We start from the raw sequence: 13,266 nt of genomic DNA, 5'->3' as shown, positions 1-13,266 counted from the left end.
ACATTTATAAAACTTATGAGAAAACCTAAAAAAAAAATTAAATTAAAAAATAAAACTTTTGAGTTAATTACCACCGAAAATCGAATGGCAACCAGAAAATATGCATTTTGCATTTTACTCTAGATTGCAACTCGTTCATAAGCACCCAGATTCAGATACTCTACAACAATTATTTCGGGATTTTTCAGATCTGGGATTTTTTAGTTTAGGAAACATTTATGATAATCTAACTCAATCGCTATTTTTTTACTTATGTTGCAAATAGTTAATAGAGGAGCACAGATGTTTTTAATTGGATGGACGCTCAGGAGTTTAGTTAAGATTCTAAGACTAAAATTTCCTGGCAAAACTATTCCCAGTCAATTTGACACACTAACTATTAAATAATATTGCACAAAGTACTAGTGAACAAAATTTTGGTAGATTTAGTTTGAAAAGCCAGTCAAGATTTAAACAATTAATCTACTGTTCGGTTAGTTTTTTTTTTTTTTCTTTAAGGATATGAGACAATATTTACACCTATTTGTTGCATTTTTATCGTTCTAACATCTTGGTAGCCAATAAGTCTTGAATTAAAATATTATTTATCGGCAGACACATTTTACTTCATCTGACATCAATTGTGAATAAAGCTATTTCACCTTGAGAAGTTGAGCGCTTAGATCGCGGGAGATGGCCTCAATGAAGCGCAGTGCTCTCTGCATGGGGTACTTGGTGTTTCTTATTTTACGCAAGTGGCTGAAGATCTGCTGTACAGCCGTCTTGATACGGTCCAGCTCCGTGGCGGACAACAGGTCGTTGATGGGGAAGTCTTTCATCAGGGGGTTGTAGTCGTTGACTGTCGCCAACGCTTGTTTCAGTCCTAAAAAGTACACACTTGATTGAAAAACAAACATTTGTAATTCAGTATTTTTTTAGAATTATCATGGTTTTAGAACTTATACCGGTAGTTGAAAGTCAGCAGTAATTTCAAAAGGAGTTGATTTATCAATAGTCTTCCAATACCCTAGGCTTGGCTGCTAAACAGATTTGAGTTTTTCTTTAGCCAGTAAAAATAAAAATTCAATGATTAAAAGAACCTGACCATTATATTGACTTAAGTGGTCCAATGCTGGCCATAAAATAATAATAATAATAACAGAAGTCCTGTTTTGAAAATTTTAAGAATAGGCCTAGTGGAAAACTATAACAGTAAACCTTATCTAACCTCACCCTTTCAAGCAAAGCCCGTATTGACCTACACTACAGTTGAAAACTTCAAATCATATGGAAAATTACTACAGTAATTAGCTAGATAACAGAAATTGTCCTCCTTAGCACGGATAGTTTCCATAATCAACGGAACGGAATGGAGCAGACGGTATGGAAGTCATACCTTGATGATAGAGATAAAGTTTAGAAAATCAACTGTCGATTATTGTAAAAAAATAGTTTTTTGGTATTCAGCTGAATATTTATTATGTCAGTAATTAGAAAAATGTAAAAAGGAATCTATTTAATGTCTTTGTTATTGAAGACATTACTGCAGACGGTTTCTGCTCGATTAGTAAAAAACAAAGTTTTTACGGTGTTTAAGGAGTGTTTTGTATCTATTTGAGTTGAATTAGCCTCTGAATTCCGATCACAGATAAACTAAAACATGGTTGTTGTCAAAAACGGTCTCATCCTCTCTGTTATGGTTTGTTCGGGTTTACCGTATCCGTTGCCCCAATGAAACTGCTCAAGTTACTCTCAGTGACTTACCAGTGTCAGTGTCAAAGCTGACAGTCGCATGGAAGCGCTTGCCATGCTTGAGTATGTCCAGAGTCAATGCTACCTCAACACTCTCTCTCTTCTCCTGTATCCTGTAGAGTGCCCTCTCTAGGTTGAGCCAGAAACTGATCTCCTGTAGAGCTGTTCCAGACGACGGGTCTCTGTCCAGCTTGGTCACCTGCAAGAGAACACTGTTAAGTCAGCAAAGTATAGTTCGGCCGCTTAGAAAACGACCTGCGCGCTAATGCTAAACCAATGCTGGAGGAGGTCGTTTTCTAAGCGGCCGACCTATAGTCATTGAGATTGATCTGAATAGCAGAACTACAGCAAACTTTGTAAGACTGAAGGGAAGTTTAGAAAAATAAAGAATTTTGTAGGCCTAATGGCGTTTTTCAAAGTGCCCCCCAGCCAGACAAATTGGTACCCCAAAATGTTTAACAAAGAAATATGGTAAATTTTATTATTGTTATTTAAATATTATTCTATTGTACTCATACCTTCTGAATTTCCTTGATCCAACGGCTGACTCCGTTCTGCAGTTGGTTGAGGAAGGTCGAGTCCTCTACACGATCACCAAAATCAGCAACTTTGGGCTTACGGCCTTCTTCTGTGCATCGTTTGATTACCTGTCAACATTTTAAATTTCTGTTAGCCAGCTCATTACAAAAAAGAAACAAATTTAGTGATATGAGAATTGATTCTATAAATTATCCAGGTGTTTTGAATCTACTCTTGCCAATCATCGATTGTAAATTTGTTGACTTAATCAAACCTTAAGTGCTAATACAAATTTTGTAAGTACATAAGTGTCCAACAGATGTTTAAGTGAATAAGTTGTTTAGGTCTAATAAAATAATGACTCGTCTCCTTGCAAGCATGTTTTTCTGGGGGGACAAGGACTATGTCTCCTGAAAATTGCAAATTAATGTATAGCCAAAATATGTTTGGTTAGTTATTTTTATTTTTTTTTTGCGAATTACCTTTATATGGAATAAGCTAATGTCGTAGGTCTTGTAGTTAGATCTGGCCCCAGGACCGATTTAATTTTGCGTTTCGAGGTGAAAAACCCCTCAATTCAAATTCATGTCCATTGCCGTGATAACTCCAGCAAAAATGATCCGATTTTTATGAAATTCAGTGCAAACATATAAACCTTTGTTTATTCTAACGAGTTCGCAAACCAGCAAGAATGGACTATGGAAACCGGGGATTATGGGGATTTAATGGGGTAAAATTTTGTTTCTCCCGTTTTTGACTCTAAAAACATTAAATTTCACAATTTCTTCCCTAACCATTTTGTAGAGATTAAAAGACAAAATTTTGTATACTGAAGCGTTGTTGTATGCTCTACAGTTAGGGAGATAATTCAAAAAGTTTAAATTTAAAATAATCATGTTTATGGAGAAAAAAGGCACTGTCGTAGTTGCTTGTTTGTGGATATATTTAAATCAAAATTGGAAATTTTATTTATTTCATACTTAGCTATCAACACTTTAATGAAAACCACACCTTTTCTGTAGCAGCAAATCTAAGTACTCCTTAAAATAATGTTATTTAAAATAGTTGATCTGCCTGTGCTTCGCAACAGGGCAAGAATACTTTTATATACTTTAAAAAAATGTACAAACACTTGCCTCATTCGTACTTATTGCTTACTTTATGAAAATCTCTTGTGTATTTGGATTAAACTGTGTGGCAGAATTATAACTAATAACTTTATCTTTCATCTAAACATTTTTTATCCACACATCTTTCATGAGAATCAAAAGATTATCTCAGAGAAAAGGGTCAACAAAAAAACTATAAATAAAAACAAATCTAACAGCTGACACATCTTCTTTATTTACAATAAATACAGCCCTTTGAGTTTGTGCCCTTAGTAGAACATTTATCAAAAAACTGATATTTTAATTTGATGATAGGTGTACGGCTTACGGTTTTGCCAAAAGTTTGTGATCCTTATTAGCTTTATAAAAAGGAAATAAATCTGACAATTTTAAAAGAATATTTTTGTGGAAATCCAGCCAGGTAAATAGAAATTTGCTCAGTAGGCCTATGTAGGTTTTCTGGGATAGGAGTATTTTATTTTAGGTCTAATCTACAAAGCCACCTGAGCGACAGTCGCGTGTACTGGAAGTGTAATCTCCGGAATGTCGATATTCTGCTGGAGATGTAACAGGCCCATCTCCAGTTCTGCCATCTTCTTCTCCACAGAGGGGACCATCTTGTCACCATCTCTGTGACATAAGCAATCGATGAACTCCTTTTACACACTGAATATTAGCAATTCATTTTGTATATGCATCACAAGGCTTACATACAACAATGTTCAAGTTAAAAAAAGTGTTTGATGAAAAATGTTTTATATACAGTCTAACCTTGATATAACAAACCTCAACACAACGGATTCGTTGTTAATAAAATTTTGTTTTGAATTTTATAGAACTCTCCAAAGTACATAATGCAAATTTCACCTCCACATAATGAACAATCCGCAACAACCACCTTGATTAAAACTAATTTTGGACGATCCTGGCTGGTAAAATTCACCCCAATATATAGAATTTATCATAATCAAAGCCCCTACAGTGAATTTAACTGCTACTTATGTCTACATTGTTCCTTCGATATAACAAACAGAAACAAAATTGGTCATGTCTGGACATGAACGCTTGGTCACAACATCTAGCTTCCCGTCTCATTTCAACACCAACAATACATTGTGTTTGTTGCGTCAGAGATCTCAATGCATGAGTTAGCACTTGCTAACAAATACTGATCAAGGCTGAAGACAAGAATTAGGCCTATACACAGCTTTTAAAGCATGTGGTCAGCTGTACCAATTTACCAAAATTCCCTATTGGGTGAAAAATTTACTTGTATGTTATTCCTGTGGAAAGTATGGAGAGACAGTTTAAAGTAAGACAAGCCTAAGTAAGATAGGCATATTTAGATAGTTTATGTCTAAATAAACAGAACGCTGTGAATTTTACCTGTCTGCACGGCCAGATTCCTTGATGTAGCTCTTGAAGTATGGAACCATAGTTTTGCACACATAAGCATGGAGTGTTTCGTAAGGTGATCCTTCACTGAATGTGTTCACTCTCAGCTGACTGGCGATGGATTTGTCAGCCTCCACAACTATGTAGCGTTTAGTAAACACCAAGCTATGGGGCAAGCAGAACAAGGGGTTCAGCTAAATTAATCATTATATTTATGCTACAAAATGTATGTAAATGACAGGAAACTGTAAGAACTTGGACTGCACTAGAATTAAATCCCATTTTTTTTATGTGCGCCCTATTTTATTAACCTTAAATTTACCTGTCCTTTTGCACCTTGGGCCTGTGTAGAATGTATAAAGTATAAGGAGTGAGGTAGCTGGCACATTACAAGAATAAACCATGGTGATATTAATTATTTGGTTTATATTAATGATCTACCTTTGATTTTCAAAATCAGTAATGTTTGCAGTGAAATTCCCATTATTTTCACTCATCACAGTAAAATTTTCATGCAACAGACAGCTGAACAAGATTTCCTTCAACTATAAAAATGGTTTTAAGCAAATGGTTTGGCGTTAAATAAAGAAAAATCTCTTCTGATGGAATTCCAAAAAAACTACCAGAAATCAGACTCAACAGCAAAATTAGATTTGAATCTTTCTCTAAATTCAGCAAGCTCAGTAAAATTCTTAGGCATCACAGCGGATCAAAAACTGACTTAGCAAAATCATATTGGTGAAATTATTAAAAAATCAACCCTCCTAGTGTTTTAAGCGTCGCTTGTGACACACAACACACCTTCTGCAATGTTATGCGTCGCTTCTGCGACTCACAAACATCGTTTACAACAAAGGCTTTGGGACTGACTGAATCGGATTGTACTGGATCGCGATTTGTATCATTGTTTTTAGCAGATTCTAAGCTTTCTCCTGATGTCTGTTTCTAGATGCTTTTCATTTTAGTTCCGATCAGATTGGAGCAGACAGATGACGTGCATATTTTTCAACGGCTTGGTTAACCTCACATCGAAGACTGATATATTTTAGGCTATTACATTTATCGTTATTTTAGTGATAAAAATAAAAAGTTGTGGTATAAGTTAGGTGGTGCATTAAAAGAAGATTTAAGTGATATTATTGATGGCTGATATATGATGAAATTGGACAAAGCTTAATTTAACATTACCTGGTCATCTTGGAGCTTGTAAAATGAACCTCGTTAGAAATAAAATATACTTCTTTCTCTTCATCTGCCTCCCCACTTTGTTCAGCATCATCATCTAAGGACAGAAACAATAGAGTTCTTAATGCTATACGAATGCATAGGATTACTGTATCTTATCCGTAGCCTATCAGTTCAATTAGCTATCAATAACTTTATGATGGGGACCCCCACCTAGGTATGTATTTTAACCTAAATACTAGAGGAGCAGCATTGAAATAAATAACATATCATCCGAGAAATAATCAAATTTATGATTTTTGATTGAGTAATACAGGATCTTGAACTTAACTGATTTAAACAATCAATAGGCCTAGCTCAAATTAAAACCTATAATTTACTGATTATTTTGAGTCTAAAACGTAACTTATTTTTAAAAAAAGCAATACTGTAGGCTACCGGTAGTTATTGGTTTTGTAATCATAGAAAACCCTTTTAAAAAATCATTTTATGTTGATTGTTCATCTTGCGTTTGCATGAAACTCGTCACATTTGAAACTAATAGGCTAGCTTAAATGAAAGCCGGTATTGCACTGAAGGTTTAGACCAATTACGCATAGACTAATGAAATGCATCTTAAATTGAAGTAAGAATTCGAAAATATATCAAATTTATGTTAATAAATTAACAACATTTCAACTTCAGTTTCTTTGCCAATTGGGCTAAACTAAGATGACGAATATATAACCAAAAGAAAGCCTGAAAATCATAGAACAAGAAGCATCTACGATCTATTGGATTTCTGGGGAACTAACTCGACACAAATAGGTTTTAATAGCGGACGGCGATTCGCCGTTGCTTCACACAATGGCTAGCGGGAGCGCGACGGCGGAACGCCATCGTTGAAAGCGAAGGGGTTAAAAATACTGTAAGTAGACATATAAAAATTACATCATATCCCAGTGTAAATAACTTACAGTAAATATTTGCCATATTGATTAATAATTGATAATTTTAAATATATCTATTATAAAATAGAACTATCATAACCTAACCTAACCAACCAAACTTGCTGATGGTGAAAAAATCGCTTGAAGGTTTACTAATCGAATCGATAGTTTCAATAGATATTAGCATAGCCCAGTTCCAAACAAACTGTACCCTGTATTTTAACCCAAGTAGCCTAATATATAAATGGAGATGAGTGTAGAATGAGAACGATCTTTTAGTCTTGTTAGTGACTGGCCAATGTGATCCTTAAACACAGCTGTTAATTAATAGCCCAGTAAGGTTATCTATCCAATTGATAGGCTAGGCCTACTAATTGTTTAGATAGGCGGTATTTATTGCGACGAACGTGACCATGGGAACCTATATAGATTTTTATATCACTAGAAACTAGATTTTTAGCTGAAAATAATGGTGCAAAAATTTTTCCGCGCTCTCAAATATTAACGGAGTTACGGCTGTTTTAAGTTTTATTTACCAACCGGTACTTTGTTTGTTTGACCTAACCTATTTATAAGCCTATGAAATGTTCTCTCCAGATACTTGATATATTACGTTAATTAATTGTAAGTAATTAAAGTAGAAGACTCACTTTTTACCAGGAAATAACAGTGCAAAAATGTCTCCGAGGCAACGAATATTAACTAAGGTAACTTAAGATAATTTGTCGTTTTGAATTCCTTTATCTACTTTCTATTCTATTCTAGTCTGCTTCTGCTACTGCTTGCCGGATGCCGTTGCCGCATTACGGAATAACGGAATGGACTAACTGTTACTTAGGCCCGGTTTCCCCAAAATGGTGTAAACTACGTTTATAATAAACTAGTTTATTTTAAAACTCCGTTTAAAATGTGTGTTCGGTTTCTCCAACATTTTACTGGCTTCGTTTAACATAAACGGCAATTCGAGCGGTTGGCAATCCTGAATGTGTATTTGTAAGGAATTTTCGGTGGGCTTTGGGCTAGTGTTTCCTACAACTACCACAGCGCTACGCTACAACTCAGTAGAGCAGACAGCAATGTGCGAATGCAGCTAGAATAACATAACTGTTTAAGGTTATGTTATCAAGTTATTAATTATAAGTTGTTGTCAAATTCAGATTCATTCCATTTATTGAAATGGTCAATTCTGTCCCTTATTTTAGTAGGCCCTCTTGTTCTAGGTACTAAAGTGTCATAATCTTCATCTTCTACTTCTTCGGAAATGTCTATTAACTCTTCCGTTTGAGGGGGTAAATAAGTTACCTGCAATTAATTAGTAGTAGCCTAACTTGAAATAAAATCTAATTTACTAAAAAAAGAACTTAATAAACAATCAATCAAAATATAAATAAAACTTAACTTAAAGCTACCCCTAAACCAAGCCTAATTTCGTCCAGATGAATTCGTAGTTGCTTAAATTATTATTGTTTTAACACCTACTATTTGTTTTGATTTGAGGTTATGTTACTGTTGTAATTTACTAATTTGAACTCAGTTTATTTTATCCCCAGTAGTTAAACCAAGTCAAGAGGTGGTTTAGTTTGAACTTAGATTAATAACTAGTTTAAATTTGGGGAAACACAAATCAAAGTTAAACTAAGTTTAAATCGCCGTTTAACTTAAAACTAAGTTTAAATGAGTTGGGGAAACCGGGCCTTACTTGTACAACTATACTGAACCTGAAATGAAAATGAAAATACGAAAACGAAATTGAAGAGAAGAGAATAAAAATGGGTCAATCAAGTCATTTCAATTACATGTGCTACAAACATCTAAGAAACAACACGGCACTGAATAACTTATTTCAGAATGATTTTATTTAGGCATGTGTGGAAGGCAAGTCGGGCTTATGCGGATTCGTGACTGTATTAAGTGTTTTGAAGTTAGGTTAGATTAGGAAGGTAAAGTGTAGGTTATAGTGAACTGAGTTGATAATTTATATTACACACAGGCAGTTGTTGTGCAATTAAAATAGTGTGTTAAACACAATGAAATAACGACTTCAAAAATGCTGCAAGCATTTTTGAAATCGTTATTTTTTTGTGGTTAACACACTATTTTAATGGCACAACAACTGCCTGTGTGTAATATAAATTATCAACTCAGTTCACTATAACCTACACTTTAACTTACCTAATCTAACCTACCTTCAAAGGACTTAATGCAGTCACGAATCCGCATAAAGTCCGACTTGCCTTCCACACATGCCTTTTCTGTCATCATACTTATATTTTATGCTATTGCAAGTTTGGTTTGGTTAGGTTAGTTTAGAATAGTTTTATTTTAATATTAATATGTATTCATAGACTAATCAACGTGTTATTTAAGTCAATAACACAATCACTCATCCCCTGGTTATATTACCAAATGTAAAGCACAGTTCATTACTAATATATTTAATAATACTTTACTGTAGTACTCTCTTATAATATTTAACAAAGTGTTATGACACTAGCGCTCAAGTGTCACCAACATGAACTAGACATGTAAAAAACTTCAGATTTTAGAATGGAATGAGAAGTCTAACATTGTTTGTTAGTGTATGTTTAATAGTAGTTGTTAGTTGTTAGACTTTAGAAGTATGCCTAGGTAAAAATCCTTATTCTAGGTATAAGCATGTATAAGGATTCGAAAGGGCATAAAAGCTACATGGTTAAAGTAACAATGTTGGCCTATTTTGTGGAGTGGATTGGATTACTGGAACTTGGAACTGGATTTTGTCAAATCCATCATGCCGTCACCACTAACCATTTCACTTAGCTGCGTACATATAAGCTATTTTGTTTCCCGAACTTTCTTTATGCTGAAATTAATAAGTTTGCGTTAATTAACCTATTGATTGTTAGTGTGAGTCGAATATTTACTTAAAATCACTTACAATTTACATAAATTTAATAGTTATACAAAGTTTCTGGTGAGGAAATATCGTCAATTTAAATAGGCTAGTCAGTAGACTTACAAAGGTAAATAAAACTTAAAACAGCCGTAACTCCGTTAATATTTGTGAGCGCGGAAAAATTTTTGCACCGTTATTTTCAGCAAAAAATCTAGTTTCTAGTGATATAAAAATCTATATAGGTTCCCATGGTCACGTTCGTCGCAATAATTACCAGATAGGCTATTATAGAGTTTGGTAGGCCTATCAAAGTTTCACCCAATAGGCCTAGGCCTAACTTATTCATACCTAGCATTCTTTAAAACCCTAAAATGAGAGTAAGTTAATCAAATAGGCTATAATCATGTTCTAGCAGGAATTACAGTAAATGACGATGCTGGGCAGCCACGAGGCTAGGCCTACTACACAAGCTACAACTTGTAGCCTAACTTAGGCCTACCTTTAGTGGAGCTTTTTTGCACAAGTAGGGCAGATACTTGTGGATCGCTGATGAACTTTTTGATACAATCCTGGTTATTTCGATCGTCAATAGCGGCCGCCAATGAGGGTGGTGCCGAAACATCTTCGTGAAAATGAACGGCAACAACTTTACGTAAATAATTTAAGAATGAAGAAAACTCAACAACCTCTACCGACTGATCCTCATCCCCATGAGAGGAATCGGCAACTTCGGTGAAATCACCACTCATTGTCTATATTAAATAAATTACGCAATAATAATTAAAACTCCATTGCTTCAAAAAGTATGGGGAACGAGAGCCCGAATACTGCAGCCGTACCCGAACCTCATTCAACGACTTAACTGCAAACTGCAACTCAACTCAACTCAATGTCAAAAATTATCAATTAATGACTCTGACTCAACTCAACCCAACCCGCTGGCCGCTGAACGGCTGAAACAAACACAACAGCTGTCGCTGTCGTCGTCGTCGCTCGTCGGGTCAGCGGTCAGCCAGCGTCGGCGTCACCACATAAAAGCAGTGAACCGTTAAACCAGAGTTGCCAGTTAAGACGGTATCTATCATCAATGATTATTTATTAGTGTACAGTGTTATGGAAAGTATACTCATAAAAATATCCGCGAGGTATTATTTACATTTATATAAGTATAAAAGAGGATGTTTGTATATATATATATATATATATATTTGTTTGGCAGTGATAAACTCAGACACCGCTGATGTGTCAGAATACTGATGACGTTTATTTACATTTGTTTTCGTTGTTTAAATTATCTATTTATATAGTTTTTCACGCAACATGCCTGTATAGCTGTTACGTCCTGTTAAATCTCTGTTATATTTAATCAACAAAAACAGTGTTGTATATCGTATTTCACACTAATCTATATATTAATAGAAGCATGTTTCTTTAAAACCTTTTTTTCTCAGCTCGTGTGCATCATAAGGGAACTCTACGCATACTGTTAGAAAGATATTTTCCTGTAGCTGTCTAGAATCTCTTTAAAAATTAAACTTTTGGACAAATAGGCTAAGATTTTAAAATTAAAATCATATACAAGAACAAAAAAATAAATTTGAAATTAAACAAAATTAACATGTGCTTTATGGATTACCATGCTGGTGACGAAATAACAATGAAATAAAAACAGAAAACCAAAATATATTTAAGAAATTACAATCATAAGTTTTATTTAAATTCCATTTTGTAGCCCCTGAACTGCGTACCTATAGTATGTGTTGACGCGTCCAAATTGGATCAAACGTTTCTGTAACGAATCGAGCTAGAAAACGACCAAGAAGGTAAATCAAGTGAATTTGAACTAGTATCCAATAGAAACAAATCTAAATCATCCTCTTTCCCACTTCCAACCATCTACGAAGCGCTACAAAACAATAATACTAAACAGATTTAGTCTTTAGCTTCCACTACCGTTTATAACCACTACCATAGATTAAAAGAAGTAGACAATTGTCAAATTAAAAAATTGATAAATAAAGTATAGACATTGTCTATACTCCTTTTATCTATGCCACTACCAAAACTGACGAATCTCCTAACTCTTCTGACAAATCTCGCATTCCACCCATTTTTCTTCATGAATCGAACAATTATCAAGCTTTGATCACAGATCTTGATAAAGTCTTAACGCAAAATTATTATACCGTGAACAAAGGCAGTACACCATCAAAATAAATGTGTCTTCATCCAGGCCGCGGCCTGGTAGAGTTGGCAGCATCGCAAGTGGTGTTGTTCAGTGACAGACGTCCCATAAGATAACATGGCAGACAGGTGACATCAGATCATTAATTTGCACTTTATTGATTTAATTTTTAATTTATTAACATAAATTTATTAAAATATTGAAAATAAAACATACAGAATTGAAAATTGAAACAATATGAAATACGAATTAAAATCTATATCTGTACATTTTGTAAGCGGAGTCAATATTGTCATAGTCCAGTAACCAATCTTTCGTAAATACACAAATACCAAAAAGTTGCTTTCAAAAAAATCTGCTGTTACAACACCACTTGCGACGTTGCCAGTTCGAAGGCCGTGGCCTGTAGTTAAAGGCGGCCGTGCTTCATCAGATGACTACCGTGCACTAACACAGCACATTTTGACCATTTTTAAGTACAATACAGTATAACTTTTCTGTCCTCCTGAAAACAAACGTCTCTCTGTCATAGCGGAACGTCCCAATCTCCCTTTCTGACGAAAAACGATAATGAATCTGCCAGTTCCCAGTTCTAAAAGTCACTAGACAATACAACAATCCATTGTGTTAACTTCTACTAAATTGGCGGGATGAATTTGTGAGGACAATTTTGTTTGGTGGTGCTGAACTGGATGAGACGTCTAAAATGTTAAGCTTACCACTGTTGACAGTAGTGATATTTTGACTTGCTGAGTGCTGACGTGTAGTTATGGTCTTCATGATAGGTTAGGTTCGGAGGTTTCAAGACAGAGTTCGTCCCGTTCATGTGTTAACTTATATGAAATTTATTGAAAGTCCGAAAGAAACACAAAAAAACGTAACTAAAAATAGAAAATAAACACTTCAAAAGAAAATCAAAATTATTTTAAAATGTAAAAATAGGGAGAGCAAAAAATAATAACAAGCGTTATTAGCCGTATCATTAGCTGGATCCCAGATAGACCAAGTTACCAGTTCTTATTAATGTCAACTCAACGCTCTTGTAAAATGGTATTTTCCGTGCGTGTAATAAATATATAAATATATAAATAATAAATTAAATTAACGCTATCTATATTGGTCAAAGATATTTAAAGAGGACAAATAGCCAAGTAAGTAAGTTTTAATAAAAAAAAAAACGTGAATAATGAAATCACTCTGTTAAACTATTACTGCATTATTACACGTATGATAGTCATTTAGTTTGGTGGATTTTTTCCTCTTTGTTAGCAGAAAACAACAACAGATCGTGGTCTGCCAAAAATTGAAAAGCTCAGCACATAGCGATAGCAGTCACTA

At 34.5% G+C, this 13,266-nt stretch overlaps 1 protein-coding gene across 2 annotated transcripts in view; it reads right to left on the bottom strand.

Annotated features, from left to right (window-relative positions):
• The window catches only part of LOC128996566 (dynein heavy chain, cytoplasmic-like), a 93,949-nt gene extending 83,367 nt beyond the window's left edge, over positions 1 to 10,582 (bottom strand). For both annotated transcript variants that reach the window (XM_054421960.1, XM_054421961.1), the window contains exons 1-7: positions 10,243 to 10,582; positions 5,943 to 6,036; positions 4,746 to 4,919; positions 3,863 to 3,989; positions 2,250 to 2,378; positions 1,744 to 1,930; positions 642 to 862 (exon numbers count right to left, since the gene is read on the bottom strand). In XM_054421960.1, the coding sequence (XP_054277935.1) occupies positions 642 to 862; positions 1,744 to 1,930; positions 2,250 to 2,378; positions 3,863 to 3,989; positions 4,746 to 4,919; positions 5,943 to 6,036; positions 10,243 to 10,492 (1,182 nt within the window). In that variant the 5' untranslated portion in view covers positions 10,493 to 10,582. The remainder of the gene's footprint in view (positions 1 to 641; positions 863 to 1,743; positions 1,931 to 2,249; positions 2,379 to 3,862; positions 3,990 to 4,745; positions 4,920 to 5,942; positions 6,037 to 10,242) is intronic.
• Positions 10,583 to 13,266: the final 2,684 nt, after the last annotated feature.

Source organism: Macrosteles quadrilineatus, unplaced genomic scaffold (assembly GCF_028750875.1).
Source record: "Macrosteles quadrilineatus isolate MER2022 unplaced genomic scaffold, UCM_ALF_1.0 Scaffold_6__1_contigs__length_79288215, whole genome shotgun sequence".
Classification (NCBI taxonomy): domain Eukaryota; kingdom Metazoa; phylum Arthropoda; class Insecta; order Hemiptera; family Cicadellidae; genus Macrosteles; species Macrosteles quadrilineatus.
This window is presented reverse-complemented; position numbering and strand designations above follow the sequence as displayed.